Consider the following 17065-nt stretch of genomic DNA (forward strand, 5'->3'; position numbering starts at 1 on the left):
CATGTGAGTCGAATCAAAGTATATTGGAAATATGCAACCCAACCTGGTTCATCTCATACTTGGCCCGACCATTTTCAATGGCATTAATCCATTTACTTTTTTATTTATTCTTTTTTTTTAATGGCATCCCATATACATTAAAAAATAAAGATAAAACTAGGTTCAAATCAAGTCACATAATTCATAAATTTTATTACTAAACTAATGACAGAATATATTCATAATATTTTTTTATGGAAAATGATAAATTTACAATTAGTTTACAACTATTTTACAGCTCTATTTAAGATGAAGGGTACTCTATGTAAAATTGTAATTACTTTTTTAATGAAGTGGCATAATTACATTGATTAATTTAAAATAAATTGTAAAATAGTTGTAAAAAATTAGTTGTAGACATATAATTACCCAGCATGGAAAATAGTTGTAGGCATATCATATGTATTGTAATATGATTTATTTTCTACCATATATGGATTATTGTGTAAATTAATTAGTATCAATTATTGTAGTTGATTATTGTATCTCCATTCTTTCTCTAGCTTTATTCACTAAAAATAAAGACAAATATTATGTATTCAATAATAATTGAGAATAACAAAGATTTAGCTCTTAAATACTATTTCCCTCCGGTCTCTTCTCTATCTTGTTTTCTAATTTTCTGTTGTTTGTGTTCGTGCTTCATCTATTTGTTAACAATTACGTCTCTTTTTCAATCTGGTTTTTCTCATATCAGACTACCAATCAACTGTACAAGTTGTCATTGACATTTTGGCATAAGAGCTATCGATTTTTCAGTGTCTCTTGCGATTTTTTTTTTATTCGTTCATGATAAGTTTCATATTCAAATTCTTATTTTTAATTCACTACACGTCCTCCAGAACCTTTCTATGTGCTTAATGAATCACTGTCCTCATTTTCATCATCAATTTCGTACATTAGTTTTCATCATCAATTTTCATCATCAATCACTGTCCTCCAGAAGTCTCTATGCCACAAATGCCATAGAGACTTCTTCTATCGGGACATCAATTAGATCCCCAAATCTCATCTACCTGGCCGGCAACGTGATTTTATTTCTAAACTCAAGATCATCATCTTGATTAGTTTGAGGAGATGTTAAAATATTATCATAATAGAATATATTCATAATAGGCTAGCATATGAATTGTAATATGATTAATTTTACCATATTTAGTTTATTAATTTTGTAAGTCAATTAGTATCATTGATTTAATTGTAAGTCATTAGCTAAATTAGTACTTGTGAAAAAAACTTGCTGATGTGTTACATAAAAATGCAGTACATGATTCGTAATCCTGAATATGCATGTTTCATCTCGACACGAACATGACACCAGTTGAAGGGAAAGAACAAAGACTGACACCGGTTATGGAATATGTATATTGTGGCTTCTTAATGGCCATCATCTTGACTAAAGCTCAATGCTGCATATCCTGTTGTCACGCTTCTATATTTGAATTGTTGTCTTCTGTTAGCTCATCTTTCTTGTTTTAGTAATGCTATACATCACACTCTCATTTTATTTTGATCATACTAAATAATATATGATACATTTATCATCATTAAATGATAAAAAAATATACAATAAATGATCATTTATAGTGTATAGAATTTTTCTTATGCTATATATATATACACACACATAGAGTGGGTCTTATCTGAAGTAAATAAGAAGGAAAATTCTATACACTATATTATCATCACACTAAGTATGATGTGACATATTTATCACCATTAAATTATCATTTATTGTATGTTTTTTTTATCATTTAATGGTGATAAATGTACCATATATTATCTAATATGATCAATATAAAAGGAGAGTGTGATGTATAATATTACTATAGAATTGAAACGTGTTCTTTTTGGGAGTAGGAGGAACGTGGGACCAAAGTGTAATTTTAATTACTTTTCTATCAATTGGCGCTTCTCCAAAGCCAATGTACTTATAATTTTTTCCTTAACATTTAGATGTGGTCTATAATTATTGTCTTATTTGTGAGTTTGCAAAATAGGATTGGGAAGATAAAAAGGCTTCAGATGGTGAGTTTTGACTTTTCTTCTTTGTTATTGGTATGGCGCTATTACTAAAGGTATGTAGTTGGAAGACGTTTTGTAGGAGTTATCTGCACAAGAGTCCTGAAGGCTTGTGATTTGTGGAAGACGTCTTTGTGATTTTGCATTGATTGATTCTTTAATTATGAATTATGAAGTACGTAAACATCACGTAATTATTTTGAAAAAGAGTGAGATCTATTATTAAAAATTTAATTTTTTTCATGTAAATCTCATATTTTATTTAATTTTTTCAAAGTAATTATACGACGATTATACAATTCATAGCTGCAAATATATTTTCTCTTCTGAGAATTAGACAGCACTCATTAACAAAGCACTCCAGGTGGATTATTTGACAAATACTAAGTAATGGTCTAAAACAACTATATTGTATAAAACTAACATGTTGTATAAAACTAGTGGAGCTTAGAAGAAAATTATGATCAGTGTGATATGAAGGATCTCCCTATGGACATTTTAGCTTGGTCACTTGTTTGCCATATTGTTGTCTTTTTTGTTTTTCCTAAGATTCTAGTTGAAGAGTTCGTCTCACAAATGCATTTGTATGATTGTTGGAACTACCACGTCTGCAATAGGTATTTGGAGCTTCGGGAGTTCCAAACTATCCTTTGGCTTCATTTGGTTCAGCTTTATTTTTAGAGTAATTCTACATACAACCGTGAAGTGCGTAACCGCCGTGAAATCGTTTTGAAAAAGAGTGGGGTCCACTATTAAAAAATTAATTTTTTCATGTGGGTCCCATGTTTTATTCATTTTTTTTAAAGTGATTACGCGACGGTTACGCAATTCACGATTGTAAGTATATTTTCTCTTATTTTTAAGTCCTATGCTATTTTTAAGTCCTATGCTATTTGTAATTCAACGCACACTTCCCTGCATTTTTCCATGTTAATTAGTACTTGCGATTTTTTTTCCCCTTTCTTTTAAAACTATACCTAGAAGTTGTTATTTGTATTCCAATATTTTCTATTTTTGTAATATATTGTTCACATTCTTTATGTATTTTAGGTATAAAGTTGTGAGCCTATGATACTATTTTGCTAGTATTTTTTTTTTTAAAATTTCGTAAAAGACTATTTCTGGTGACTACAAATTGCATGAAATATTTTTTTCATGCGGGAAAAAAACATTTCTTGCCATATTTATTGTCTAAAATAGACATTTCCGACAACATCATTCGCCACAATAAATTTTTCTCGTGTGAAAGATCTACTCGTGTGTGACATATTTCCCACGAAAACTCTATATTTTCAAAGACTATCATATGCCAGAAATAATAGTATTTTGATCAGCATTTAAATTCGCGACTATTGAGTATCTATTGCCAATTATTTCTAGGGAGTCTGCTACAATTTGAAATAGCGGGAAAAAATCATTTCTGACAATAATTTTGACTATTTCGAACAAAATTTATAGCGAGAAAAAGGCCTTAATTTTTGTTGTAGTGCCCATTCACCTATAAATAAGAATAGATATTATGTCTTCAATAACAATTGAGAATACAAAAAATGTAACCCTCAAATTCTTTTTCCCCATATCTCCTTTTCTATTTTATTATATTTTCTACAAAAATCAAGTCTTTACAATGACATATGAGGGAAAAAAACGTGCACAGTACTGTAAAGGCGGCATTTTCTGGGGAAGAAAATTAAAACAAAAGATAAATGAGATGATCATAGGATGCTTCAGAGGGGACCATATATATGATGATACTGATACATGAGGTCGTTATCAAATGCAGTCATGATCATGGCATAAATAATTTACTTGTCTTTTTCATATGAGGATCGAAGCACAAATAATTCATGACTCAGATCCATTCAAAGTTTGCCAACCTTGGTCATAATAATGCAGCTTCATGCTCATCATCTTTCATTAAACTACCATTTCATTGCCCTTAATCATGTAGGCATCAAGTCGATTATTGTCCGATGGATTGGAAATGCTATTAAAACGAAAAATAAACTAAATATTGAAAATGCTATATATATAGTTTATGTGGTCCATATGATCCACAAGCCCTTGAGGGCTTCATTATTCTCCTTTTTTTTTTTTAAATTTTTTTACATATATATATATATATCTTCTTTCGCTGATTGAGTGAAGGAAAAAAAAAGTATGCAATAATTATAAGAAAAAGAAAAAGAAAAAGAGAGGAGAATATATGTTAGATTTCCATCCCAATTAAGTTATTGACTTCATGACCATATTACTCATTTCAACTACGAAAAATTAAAATCACCAAGGTTGATGGTCGGCTTAGGCTAAGTTTAAATTGAGAAATACTTTCAACCCTAAAATATTATTAACAGTGTTTTTAATCTGGTATCGTTCCGGTACGGCCAGTATTTGACATACCGGCCACTGGGCCGGTACTGATAACATATATGTTTCGTAACGGTCTAAATACCAGCCGTACCGGCCTATATTTTGACTTGTGCCGGCCTATATTTCGGTCTTTATTTTTTTTTCAAGTTACAAGCTTATTTTTGACCCCCAATTCAGACTAGATTATTTATAATTTATATATATATGTATTTATATATAATTTATTCATATATAGACTATTATTTTAGAATATAATTTTTTTAGATATATTTATATATATAATTTATTCATATATCGATTATCCTGAAACAATATACAAAACGGTAATGATACTGAAATATTTCGTTTCAGTACCTTGACCAGTACGACGTCCGGTAGGATATTCAAAATATTGATTATTAGAATATTATTTTTTAATATTATTATTATTTTAAGATTTAAAAAAATTAAATTATTTATTATATTTTATATGATCATTTATAAAAATTATAATGATAAGATAAGTTGAGAATATTTCTTAATCCAAACTAAACCTTAATATCGGTGGATTGAGCTCATTATAATAATCTAATACATGATTTGAAATGAAACAGTACAGTTAGATCGATGCTGCTGCGTACAAGCAAAAATCAGAGAATTGAATGTAGTAGTTTGTATTTGCATGCAGGCCGCCATGGGAAGCGTCGAAGCAAGCTGCTAAGGCAGATCACGCAATTTCTTATCGGTTCTTGCATCATCATGTTAGCTAGCTTTTCTGTTGATCGAGCAGCTTTGGGTTTTGGGTTTTCACGTCATGAATACGCTTTCCTTTTGGATTGGGTCGGCATGCAATCAGCTGTCATAAAGAATGAGATTTTGATTTTTTTTTTAAAAAAAGAAACAAAACACTTTACCTATTATCATATATAATTCCTTTCTTGTATAAGCTGGAAATGATAAAATTCAAACATGGGCATTAAAAAAAAAGGAAAAACTTATAGATAAGAGGTGCAATGCATGCCATTAATTTCCTAGATCGTATGAAACCATACCCTACCAATCAGTCACATGCATTATCATGCCGCGTTGTTTACTTCAACACCACATGCTCTGTCATCATCCATTCCATGTATAAGGGGTGGCTACCCCGGCCCCACCTAGGCTGGGTGGTCATTTTTCACCCCGTCCCAGACCTGGCCCTGATCATGTTGTGACCAACCAAATGGAGGGTGGTTTTTTTGGCTCATCATCCGATCTCTATTAGGGATGTAAAAATCGATCGGATCGATAGTCTTATTGGTCGGTTTTAGAGTATGATTTTTTTAAATTGAAATTGATTGAATGTGTATATATATATTTAAATATTATATATAATATTATTAAAAATAAACAATGAAATAGATGGCAGGCAATGATAAATTATCCTGCCTTTGTGTATGGTATTTATAGGCTTACAAGAAACAAACTGATATATACAATCTCCTTAAATATAGGAGATAAGGATAATCATACATATGAACACAAGATGAAGCCAACTACAATTCTATCCTAATAAGCACTTAGCTCGTAAACTCATTCTCCTCAAGTCTGTTGGAAGAGATAAGTGATGTCGAATGCTAACTTATCTTAACATTATTTTATATAGTAGTTCTATAAGTTAATTATATAATTTTTATTCAAGAGATAACCATATATATAATTAAATTATTTAATATTTATTAATCATACATAAAATGAAGAGATCACTTAATTGTAATATTCATCCAAAGTCTCATGTCTTGCCCGCCCGATTCCAGGCGAGTCCGCGTGCGTGCTTGCCTTACCATTCATCCTCCATGATTAATTAATTGTGTGCTATATAATGAAAATCTTATTCATCATCTTAACTTCTATCATCCTCTCATCATTCCATAATGTAAGTTTATAAGTGAAATATAATAAATAATCTCTAATCATCTAATGACATATCACAGGATGATGAAAAGATGATAGAAGTTAGGATGATGAGTAGCATTACTCGCTATATAATTAATGAATTTCTATTATTGTTATTTTGTAATCATCCATTCTCGATAACATTTTAAATTGGTATTTGATAATACAAGAAGAAAACAGCTTCCGCACTAAATTTTGCATAATAAATTCCGAAACGTACGTGAAAATTAAAACCATCAAACTTATATATATATAAATATATATATAAAGTGGCACTAAAGCCACTGAAAAAATGTCCTCAAGAAATGTTTCGAAAAGTGCATTTTATTTTTTCAATGAATTGTATAAAATTTATCTATTTAAGATTTGTATAAATTGTTATTATTTTTTTAATATACTACATCAAAAAGTAGAAATAGAAAATATAAAATTTAGAACAAAGAAGATTAATTATAGAAAATATAAAATTTAGATTAATTATATTTCTCTTGCTAATTAATAAAAAATAATAATAATAAAAGATGATTAATTACATATATCCACTACTATATCCGTTATAAACTATAAAATATTATCCAAAAAATAAAATGGATTTTCATTCTGGTAGGATTTTCAAACATGGAAACTTTCTTATCCACAAAACTTTCGGCAGGACAGGGTGGTGCAATGCTGTCGTCGGCAATCAACGCCCACAGTATCTGAGAGAGAGACCAAACAAAAGAGGGAACACAGGCCAGCAGTCTGCCCTGGACCTGACTCAGCAGGCACGCACCACCCTCTGTACCATCGCCACGTTTCATACCAATCCAAACCTCCATCATTAAAATACTAAACAAATAGGAAAATAGCGAGCAAATTCAAATGCGTGACGTGGACTTCTGACTTTCCACGTCAACCAACCAAACAGTCATAAAAAGTCTACGCGAAGAATAAATAAATAAATCCCAGTAATTTTACGCGGCTTAACTTTGGCATCTCCACAGAACGACACGTGGCAGACCTTTCTAGCACTTTTCCCTCCTCCACTTCCCACCCCTATATATTATGATATTATCATCTTCCTCTTTTCCACGAACTTCCCAAACACAAAAAACTTCACATTTTCCCCTCTCTGAGATATCTGAGATAGTTTTTTTATTTTTTCCTTATCTGATTCTCAAAATTTCAAACTGTTTAAGATTTCTGAGTTCGGAACTGCGATTCGTGAACTGAAAAGTCGCAATTTTTTGTCTCTTTTTTGTGGTTCCTCGGGTTATCGGATATGGAGGCTTCGGTGATCTGTAGCTCTCAGGCGAAGATTAGGAAAACCGAGTTGGCTTACCGGGAACTTGGGTGTTTTGATCCAAAAGGTGTTAGCAAGGCGTTTTCTGCTAAAAGCAGGGTCTGTTTCAGTCCGAGCACGATGTGGAGAAAGGCTGGGATTCGATTCACTTTGAGGGCTGTTCAATCTGAAGCGGTACGATCTGAGAAAGTCTCGGGTCCTTCCAGAATGTCCAAATCGGTGAGTGGTTTTCCCGGCCTGATACGTTTGGTTGTTGAGAATGGAATTGTAGAAAGTCGGAGTAAGCCTGACCTACTAGTTGCGTCACAATTCATTCCCTGAATTTTTTTTCCTTCTTATTTATATCTCTATTTTTCTTTCTTAGAACTCTTATCTGTTGCTATAAAAATAAAAAATTATTAATTAAACGCAAGGTTTTTTCTTTTTGTTTTTCCGTGATTTTCCTTGTTGCTGTTGCAAAACTGCATGAACCAGTGATTATAATCAAATGGCAAATTATAAATCTCAGTTTTGTTGCAAAGAGATAGGTGAAGTGTAATAGGGAAAGACATATAATTGGATGGGCTCTCCGAGTTTTGGTCGAAGTTGTTTTTTGTTTTTGCAATATTTCGAACTATTATTTTCTTGAAGTAAATGGAAAATATACAGATCCCAGAATACTGGGACTTTTAAGATTTATTTGTAAACAAAACTATTTTCAGATATTTTCAGACTTTTTATTACTATTCACAATCTATTAATTGCTATTTTACTTATATTCACATGAGATTGTTTAAAGTGCAATGGGCGCACCCAAGGATACCGGATGTATTGCAATAGGATAAAACACCCTGGTTGCAGGAGGAAGAGAAAGAACACAGTTCTACTCACTCTAGAGAGCTATCACTTGAGTAAAAAAGTCCAAAGTAATTAATTGCAAAGGATGAGTTTAACCACTTCACAATTTTTATAAAAGGGACAATTGATTTACTTTAATCCTTCTGAAATGATTTCTTAAGCTTTAGAGATTTCCTGCTCTTTTTATTTGAGGGTCTTATTTATTTATTTAGTTAATTGATGCTAATTTGAACATGACCTTGTTATCTTGATTCCATTACAGCGTGATGGTGTAAGATTGTTTGTTGGGCTGCCCTTGGATGCCGTTTCCGACTGCAATACAGTAAACCATGCTAGGGCAATTGCAGCTGGCCTAAAGGCTCTAAAGCTTTTGGGAGTGGAAGGCGTAGAGCTTCCAGTTTGGTGGGGAATAGTAGAGAAAGAAGCCATGAGAAAGTATGAGTGGTCAGGCTATCTTGCTCTTGCCAAGATGGTTCAGGATGCAGGTCTCAAGCTTCACGTGTCGCTTTGCTTCCACGCTTCCAAACAACCAAAAATTCCTCTCCCCAAGTGGGTATCCCGAATTGGTGAATCCGACCCCAATATTTTCTTCACTGATGGGGCAGGACAGCATTACAAAGAGTGCCTATCGCTAGCTGTTGATGATCTTCCAGTGCTTGATGGTAGCACTCCGATCCAAGTCTACCATGAGTTTTGTGAGAGCTTCAAGTCTTCTTTTTCACCTTTCATGGGTTCCACTCTCACGGTGAGAAGTTTGGTTCCAAAGTTCTATAATATAGCAGCAACTGTACTAGTTTTAATTAACATGGATACTGATACTGACAATGGTTCTATGTTGCTATTTTCCAGGGCATCTCTATGGGTCTAGGACCAGATGGTGAGCTTCGATATCCTTCACACCACATGCTAACCAAAAGTAATCAAATCCCAGGAGTTGGGGAATTCCAGTGTTATGATAAAAACATGCTTGGCATTCTGAAACAACATGCTGAAGCAACGGGAAATTCTTTATGGGGACTTGGTGGTCCCCACGATGTCCCCACTTATGACCAGTCACCCAATTCAAACAACTTCTTCAGGGACAATGGTGGATCATGGGATTCTCCATATGGTGACTTCTTCCTTTCCTGGTACTCAAACCAGCTCATTTCTCATGGAAATCGCCTCCTCTCCCTTGCCGCCTCAACTTTCAGTGAATCTGCAGCCACAGTATGTGGGAAAATCCCCCTGATGCACTCTTGGTACAAAACCAGATCCCATCCTTCTGAGCTGACAGCAGGGTACTATAACACAACCACAAGAGATGGTTATGAAGTTGTTGCAGAGATGTTTGCGCGTAATTCATGCAAAATGATTTTGCCTGGAATGGACCTCTCGGACGAGCACCAGTCTCATGAGTCTCTCTCAAGCCCTGAGTTTTTACTTGCAGATATTAAGAAAGCTTGCAGAAAGCACGGGGTCGAGGTTTGTGGACAAAATTCTTCTGCTTCCATGGCTCCTGGAGGATTTGAGCAGATCAAGAAGAATTTGTTGGGTGAGAATATTGTGGACTTGTTCAGTTATCAGAGAATGGGAGCTTATTTTTTCTCCCCAGAGCACTTTCCTTCATTCACAGGGTTCGTCAGGAGTCTTAACCAACCAGAATTGCATTCCGATGATCTCCCCGAAGAAGAGGAAGAAGCTGCCGGCTCTCTGAATGTAAGTTCAGAAGCAAGCGTTCACATGCAAGCGGTTTAGTCAGAGTTAGACATATTGCTGTATATATATTGATCAACGTATGTATTATATGAATTGTATGAAAAAAATGTCATATCTCATTACGATAAATAATAAGGGGATAGGTGGTGTATGGGATTTCATATTAAGAATGTAAAATTTTTACTCTTTATAATGTTACAATGGGATTTCATTTGTATTTTTAACCTTTTACGATATAATCAAAGTGGCTTGGATCTTCCTTTGGAGGGTTACAGAAGAGGTTGCATTCGAAAGAGCATACAGGAGAATTAGCTAAGCGCATCCATCCTGGTTTACTGGAATAGAATACTGTATAATTGCTTGCTTTGCTCTTTCTGAAAGGAACCAATGCTTTTATCAGGAAAGTGTCCCAGTTTCTCTCAAGCCTGCTCTCACACATATTAAGCGTCTTGTTCACTTACAGATCACTAACCCCTGATATTTCTTAAATAGGTATAGGGTTTGATTTGAACTTTGAAGTTCTGAAATTACTCATTATTTAATGAGGGGGGGTTCTGAATTAGCTTTATCTTGTATAATACGGCATGGCTTTGGACCAACCCATTAACTTTTATTATACCCTCTCATCTATCTTTTTTTATTTTTTATTTTTTACCCTAGACAAAAAAAAAAAAGGAGATAATATTTGCATAGCTATGGACATGTGCGGATGATATCTGTTTATGCGCATCTGCATATTTATATAATATGATTTTAAATTAGGCTCTATTGAATTATGCATATCTAAAAATTTACATAATTATGAATATTATTTTTACAAATTAGAAGATGCACCGTCACTCTCTAAATTTTATTTTATTACTTTTTTCTCTTTTCCCTTCTCTCTCTCCCCACCAACGGATAGAACTTTAAGAAAAAAATTGTAGTGGGTAAATTTGAAGTGGTGCTAATTGTAAAATATAAAAAAAAAATTAGGAAAAAATAAATAATAATCAAATAATAATAATTTTTTATTATTTGACTCAAAGATGCATACTTTAATGTGAAATTTTTCTTGATATATAAAATCAATATCCAAAAAATGTGATTTTACATATGCATATAGAGAAACAAATGCTCCTTAAACTTTCAGTTTATATCATATGACGTTCCCAGAGTTCCTGAAAAGGGAAAAAAAAAAATACTGGCATCTTCAAATTCATTTCTTCTTATGCTGGTGAGATGATGATGTGGCACATGATTTCAACTATTTAGACTGTGTTTAGATGTTAAACTGATATGAAAATTGAATAAAATATTATTAGAATATTATTTTTTAATATTATTATTATTTTAAGATTTGAAATTTAAAAAAATTGTAATAATTAAGTAAAATAAGTTGAGATGAGTTTAGAATCTAAACTGGCCCTAGACTCTTAAGGCCTAGGACCAGGAGACCTCAAAAATAGTACTCAACTGGAAGAAACCTTTTACTATAAAATGCATACAACTTACTTACGGGAAGAAACCTTTGCAAGTTTCATTCTTGGGATGTTAAAAAATAGATTATGGGTGTTGGTACAACAGTATCGGCCTGGAAGCCAGTAGCTTACGTTGATTTGCAAAAGCATAACCCCAGCAAAACAGGAAAAATAAAAATTGAAAGTGCATGGGTGAATGATGCACTTCAATAATGCCCAAACCCTAAAATATCCGCAGTATTTTTGCATTTTAGTATGTGCAATTCAGAAACATAGAATTAAATAGCAACAACACAACCACAAGCAAAGGCAAATTGTATAGAAAAACTATGTACACAAACAGAAGAAAATATACAAGCCTGGAGGGTGAATAACTTCCAAAGTTCAAGACTACCTTTTCATCTCATATCTCCCTTCCCCAACTTGACCAGAGTCCACATCCGAGACAATAAACTTAAAACCTCGAAATCAGTCTCTTTTCTCTAGAGGTGAAAGTTGTGATACGATTTGCAATTACCTTCTCCAAACACGTTTATTTTATTACAGCCTGCCATGCGACCTTCAGCTATGCTTCTCCTGGACAAAGGGAAACCTGGTTAATTTGATTCTTCCATAAAACTGTCAACTTCTACAGTCAGATAAAAGTAGCATATATCGTAACTTTATCACTGTTATACACAAAAGCGCATACAAGGCCTTAAGGAGCAAAATGGTGTTAGTTTAACAAAAGCAAACAAAATTAATGTGACCAAGAATACTCGAGGAATGCATTAGATAATAAATATCCACAAGAGAAGCGGAGATAGAGGCAGTGTGGTGTATAGGTGAATGCCATAAATTGTTAAAGACGGGGGAAGTGGTAGCATAGTATACAGCAAGTGGAGGCTGTCCTGGTGATAATCTTTTATAGTATTGGTGATGGTGGAATGGCAGTAACTGGATGGATTAATGTTTCATTAAGATAGGATTTTGGTAGTTCAAGAGGGCTCGGATTTTTGGAAGACTAAGGGCTTCTTTGGGAAGTGAGATGATCTCATCTGATCTCAAAATTTCTCAAAATTTCATTCCCAAACATCACTCAAACACAAACACTTTTCAATTTTAAATATTTAACTTTTTCATCTAATCATTATCTAATTATTACAACTTTCCTAAACTTCCAAACAAAACACAAAAAACAATATAACTTTTTCAAATATCAAAACAAAAATTATATTAAAAAATTATATTCTAACAATATTTTAACTTTATAATATTTTTATTCAACTTTTTCTCTATCATTTTCCAAAACCCAATAAAACATCTTAACTCAAACTATTTCACTATTATTCACAGAATTCTCATATCGTCTTATTGCCAAAACATGCCCAAACCTTCATGTCCTGCAATGGTGCACTCTAATCCATCCATGATCAAACACCAGATTATACTGAAGTTTCTTCCACTAGAAAATCCAAGCACTTATCTTATATCTGTGTTTTGTACTTATAAAAAAAAATGTCCGTGTTTCGGGAAAATAAAAGGTGGAGCATGGCAGAGTTGCCATGATGCGTTCTAATACTTTAAAATTTCAGCCCATTCCAATTCATGAAATTCAGCTTTCAAAAAAATAAATACAAACCTGTTCAAACGTGCTATTCACAAGCAATCTTTGTGTCAAAGCTGCTGAGACAGATTGCAAATGCCTGGAATGCTGAGATAGGATACCGGTAATCCATGGTAAACAGGTCCTTCCCCACTTTCCCAAACTGGAGGATGATCTTCTCATGTTCAGGCCCAGCTGGACCATTTTCTGGAGAAGCCACCAATTGAAAGTTTTTCACTGAAGCTACTGTCACTCGCCCATGAAAGTTCAAACACCAACATTGGAGCTGCTCATGCCACCTGGGAGCTTTGTTTTTTAAGACAAGCAATCCATCTTTCTGACTGGCCAAAGGTCCAGATAAGGAATTGTCCATGCGATGTGATTTTGATCGGAAAAAAGGTAGTGATGGAAAGAAATCTATGTTGCTAACAGAAAACTCAGTCTGCGTGGGAGCTGATCCTCCAGGTCCAATTGCAGAGACGGGAATGGCATCCATAATACATTGCATTCTCCTAGGACCCCTGCTTCTTATGTTATATAAAATCTATAAGCATATGCAAGTCTGTCAATGAAAGTTAGCAATTTCAAGAATTGGGGAAAACACACAGGAAAATCTACCAACTTTGGTGAAAAATAGATAAAGCTATAACATCTATTAATTGCATGTTTGGGACTGCGGTGGCATAGCTTATAGCTTTAAGGCTTATAGCTTATAACTTATAACTTAAGCAATAAGTTCTACTGTTAAAAATTTATTTATTGTTTGGTAACCTTATGTTTAAAGCACTTTAACTTTCAAACACGTTACATTTGTTTGGAAACAAATTAAAAAAGTGTTTTATCAAGTAGAAATGACAATCATTTGATTTTTTAAAAATTATGACCATATCCTTAAAAGTTTAAAAGTTGTAATTATATGAAAGTTGTATGGGTATTTTCGCCCATTGAAAATCTTTTTAAAATTTGAACTACATTCTAGATTATCCAGAAAAGCGTGTTTAAGGAAAAGCATGATCTTGATGCTTTTCCTCAAAAGTACTTTTTAGCTTATTTGAGATTAAAAAGTACTTTAATATGTAACACTCAAACAACCTAATGTTTCCATTAAAGAGCCTTTCAGGCTATTTAAGCACTTTTTAAGACTCCTAACGCAACCTTAAACAGGCCCTAATTATCTATTTTCATCTGCACACAAAATTACTACAAGTAGCTGAAGAAGATTACTCTTACCTGGAACCCAATACATTAAGTTCATATGAGATGTGAGCAACGGGATAGTTTCCAGCAGGGATCCTTGGTGAAATTTGTTTTGAATTTAATAGCCTACTGGAGCGACTTTTTGTTATCTTGGCTCCTGCATGAGGAGGTTGCCCATCAAAGATAGTGAACCTTGTTCCCAAAAAATTTGATCTGGTCACAGACAAAAGAAAATTATATATGAGCCAGTGAAATAAATGAACACCTAGTTACATCATTTGCCTCTACACACACCTCAGTTTCCCAATATAGGTGCCACTCCCCTTTGACATATCACCAGCATCTACAGAGATGATATAACCTGCACAGGTGGGACGTCTAAACTTGCGTGCAGCAAGAAGGAATTTTCCATCATCATGAAGGGCTGCAATGGGGACCAGACAAGCAAAACATATCATTCATAAAGGAAACCCCAGAAAAAGATAGTTCCATTTTCCTCCAAAATTAACAAACGGTTTGAAAGAACAAAACCAAGCAATTAGCTGTAAATAAGAACACAAACAAATTAAACAGCATTAGATCATTGCTGGAGCAGTGAAATGCAATGAAATCGTGATTCAAGATATCAGATGCTGACCATTAGTCAAACTGAGGAAAAGATGATATGTCTGGGTGGACCGGTTCCGTTTAATAAAGCATTGGAGGAGAGAATCCCTTGAACCAGGCTGCAAACAAGGACCACAAAAACTTTAGCAGCAGTGAAGACCTAAAGAAACTATACAATAAGGATCATGAAATTCCAAATTCAAAAGCACCCAAATCAGAGGTCCAAATAATAAAATGACTACGACAAACAACAATATTTGCATGATATTTAGCATTTTACTGTCACTAGATCCAATCTATACTACATGGCAACTCCAAGTCAGTTGATTAGAAAAATGCAAAGTGGAACAAGATATTTTTCTGGGACTCAGAGAGAGAGAGAGAGAGAGAGAGAGAGAGTCTGAAGAAAAGTTAAAGCTAATCATCACAGTGGAGCTGCAACGATGGAAGCTGAAAGTGGTCCCCTCTAAAGAGTCTGCAACACCTTTTGAAGTAAGTTTTTAAGTAATTTCCAATCTTGCAATGATTGAGAAAATTGCATAATTTTGAGATGGTCCAGTGCATTACCAAGTCTAATGGACCAAATGGTTTAAGCTTCCTTCTGGAACTAATCCTGAACACGCTAATTTCCCTCCTTCGAGGCTCCAAGCAAACAGGAAAAAAAATATAATTCCGCCACATTTTTTTATAAGTAATTTTCCCCACGTTATATTAGCGAATATCCACAAATTAGAGGCAGTAGTGCATAGATATGCAGTCGCTAACCCGAAAAGAAAAATAAATATATGTAACAAACTACAAAATCAAATCGTTAGGCGAAGAATTACAGAATATTAAAGTCACGAATTCACCATCAGACTTCTAGACTTGCCTTCCAATTCTAATGTGTAAAAATGTGAACTTGACAAGCACAACACCTATATACGAGAACATGCACCCAAATCCAGAAGTGACAACCCAAACTTGTACCAAATCGTAAAACAAGAAAAATGTATAAACTTACAGCAAATAAAAACAATTAGCTCGTGTTTTTTTTTTTGTTTAAATTTAATTGCTTCCAAATTGTTTCAATTAAAACCCAATCATGGCGTCACATTTTCATTTTCTCTTTCCGGGCCATGAAATTTGCTTTTATAAGACATAATTTTAGAATTCGGAAACCAACGAAATAGTCCAACTCTTAGCTTCCAATTCAAATTCAGAAAAACATATTTCCACTACCTGCTTGACCGAGATCGGGAAAGTCAGAATTCCAGAATTTTCCGGAATCTTAACGATCTCCTTAGTGATTTCCCGCCAGCTGCGGCACACGCCGGCGCACGCAACGACGCTCTTCCGTTGGGGCCACGCGTTCTCGGCGGCCTCGATCCTGACCAGCACCTCCCTGAGAAGCTCCTGCGGCATGTTGGCCCAGCAGCTCTGGCTCAGACCGTCGCTGACCTCGACAGCCGACGCCGAGCCGGTAGAAAACCGGTCCTGAACCACACGTCCCGAGCGCGACCTCATGTCCTGTATTATGCTCCGTATAATAGTCATCGAGGTACGGAATCAGTTCCCAGCAGCTCTTATCATTCTACAAATTTCAGATCCAAAAACCCAACCCGAGTTCCAGAATTAGCTCATTGTTTCCTCCACCAAGATATATAAAAAACATGCATATAAAAACAGACACGAGGAAATTACGAGGTTAATCGACAAGGTTTTGTGCAGAAAGTCTTGAGAAAATTCGAGAGAGAAAAAATTGAGAGCGAGCGAGATAGGGAGTGTGTGTGTTTTGGGGTAGGAACGGGTTGCTTTTGGAGAGGGGCACGAGGGAATATAGAGTTGGCTGATGGTGACGTGTTCTTAGGCCTCCCTAGTGTTCAGTGATCCAGAGAGACTCGGCAAATCCAAAACAAAACAAGAGTACCAAATTTCATTTTGCGTATATAATAAGTTTTCACTATGTCTAAATGCATCATAGTAAAATGAAATGAGTTGATTTTAAATAAAAATTAAAAATTATTAAAATATTATTTTTTAATATTATTATTTTAATATTTAAAAAAATTAAAT

At 34.1% G+C, this 17065-nt stretch overlaps 2 protein-coding genes across 5 annotated transcripts; one reads left to right on the plus strand and one right to left on the minus strand.

Annotated features, from left to right (window-relative positions):
• The first annotated feature begins 7412 nt into the window (after positions 1-7412).
• On the plus strand, positions 7413-10439 carry LOC108995027 (inactive beta-amylase 9). Its single transcript, XM_018970482.2, has 3 exons — positions 7413-7846; positions 8727-9209; positions 9314-10439. The coding sequence occupies exons 1-3, from the start codon at positions 7607-7609 to the stop codon at positions 10199-10201; spliced, it is 1611 nt and encodes a 536-aa protein (XP_018826027.1). The 5' UTR covers positions 7413-7606; the 3' UTR covers positions 10202-10439.
• A 1361-nt stretch (positions 10440-11800) lies between these two features.
• Positions 11801-16850, minus strand: LOC108995057 (tubby-like F-box protein 3). Of its 4 annotated transcripts, none has more exons than XM_018970546.2 (7): positions 16694-16850; positions 16232-16583; positions 15042-15129; positions 14699-14828; positions 14438-14617; positions 13244-13734; positions 11801-12198 (listed from the first exon to the last, which is right to left on the minus strand). In XM_018970546.2, exons 2-6 carry the CDS (start codon positions 16544-16546, stop codon positions 13257-13259), a joined length of 1191 nt encoding a protein of 396 aa, XP_018826091.1. In that variant the 5' UTR covers positions 16547-16583; positions 16694-16850; the 3' UTR covers positions 11801-12198; positions 13244-13256. The 4 variants fall into 4 exon arrangements, with proteins under 4 accessions (XP_018826091.1, XP_035548067.1, XP_018826090.1 ...); XM_035692174.1 differs by having other exon boundaries at positions 13244-13728; positions 16694-16847; XM_018970545.2 differs by having other exon boundaries at positions 16232-16850.
• Positions 16851-17065: the final 215 nt, after the last annotated feature.

Source organism: Juglans regia, chromosome 7, assembly GCF_001411555.2.
Source record: "Juglans regia cultivar Chandler chromosome 7, Walnut 2.0, whole genome shotgun sequence".
In the NCBI taxonomy this organism is placed as follows: domain Eukaryota; kingdom Viridiplantae; phylum Streptophyta; class Magnoliopsida; order Fagales; family Juglandaceae; genus Juglans; species Juglans regia.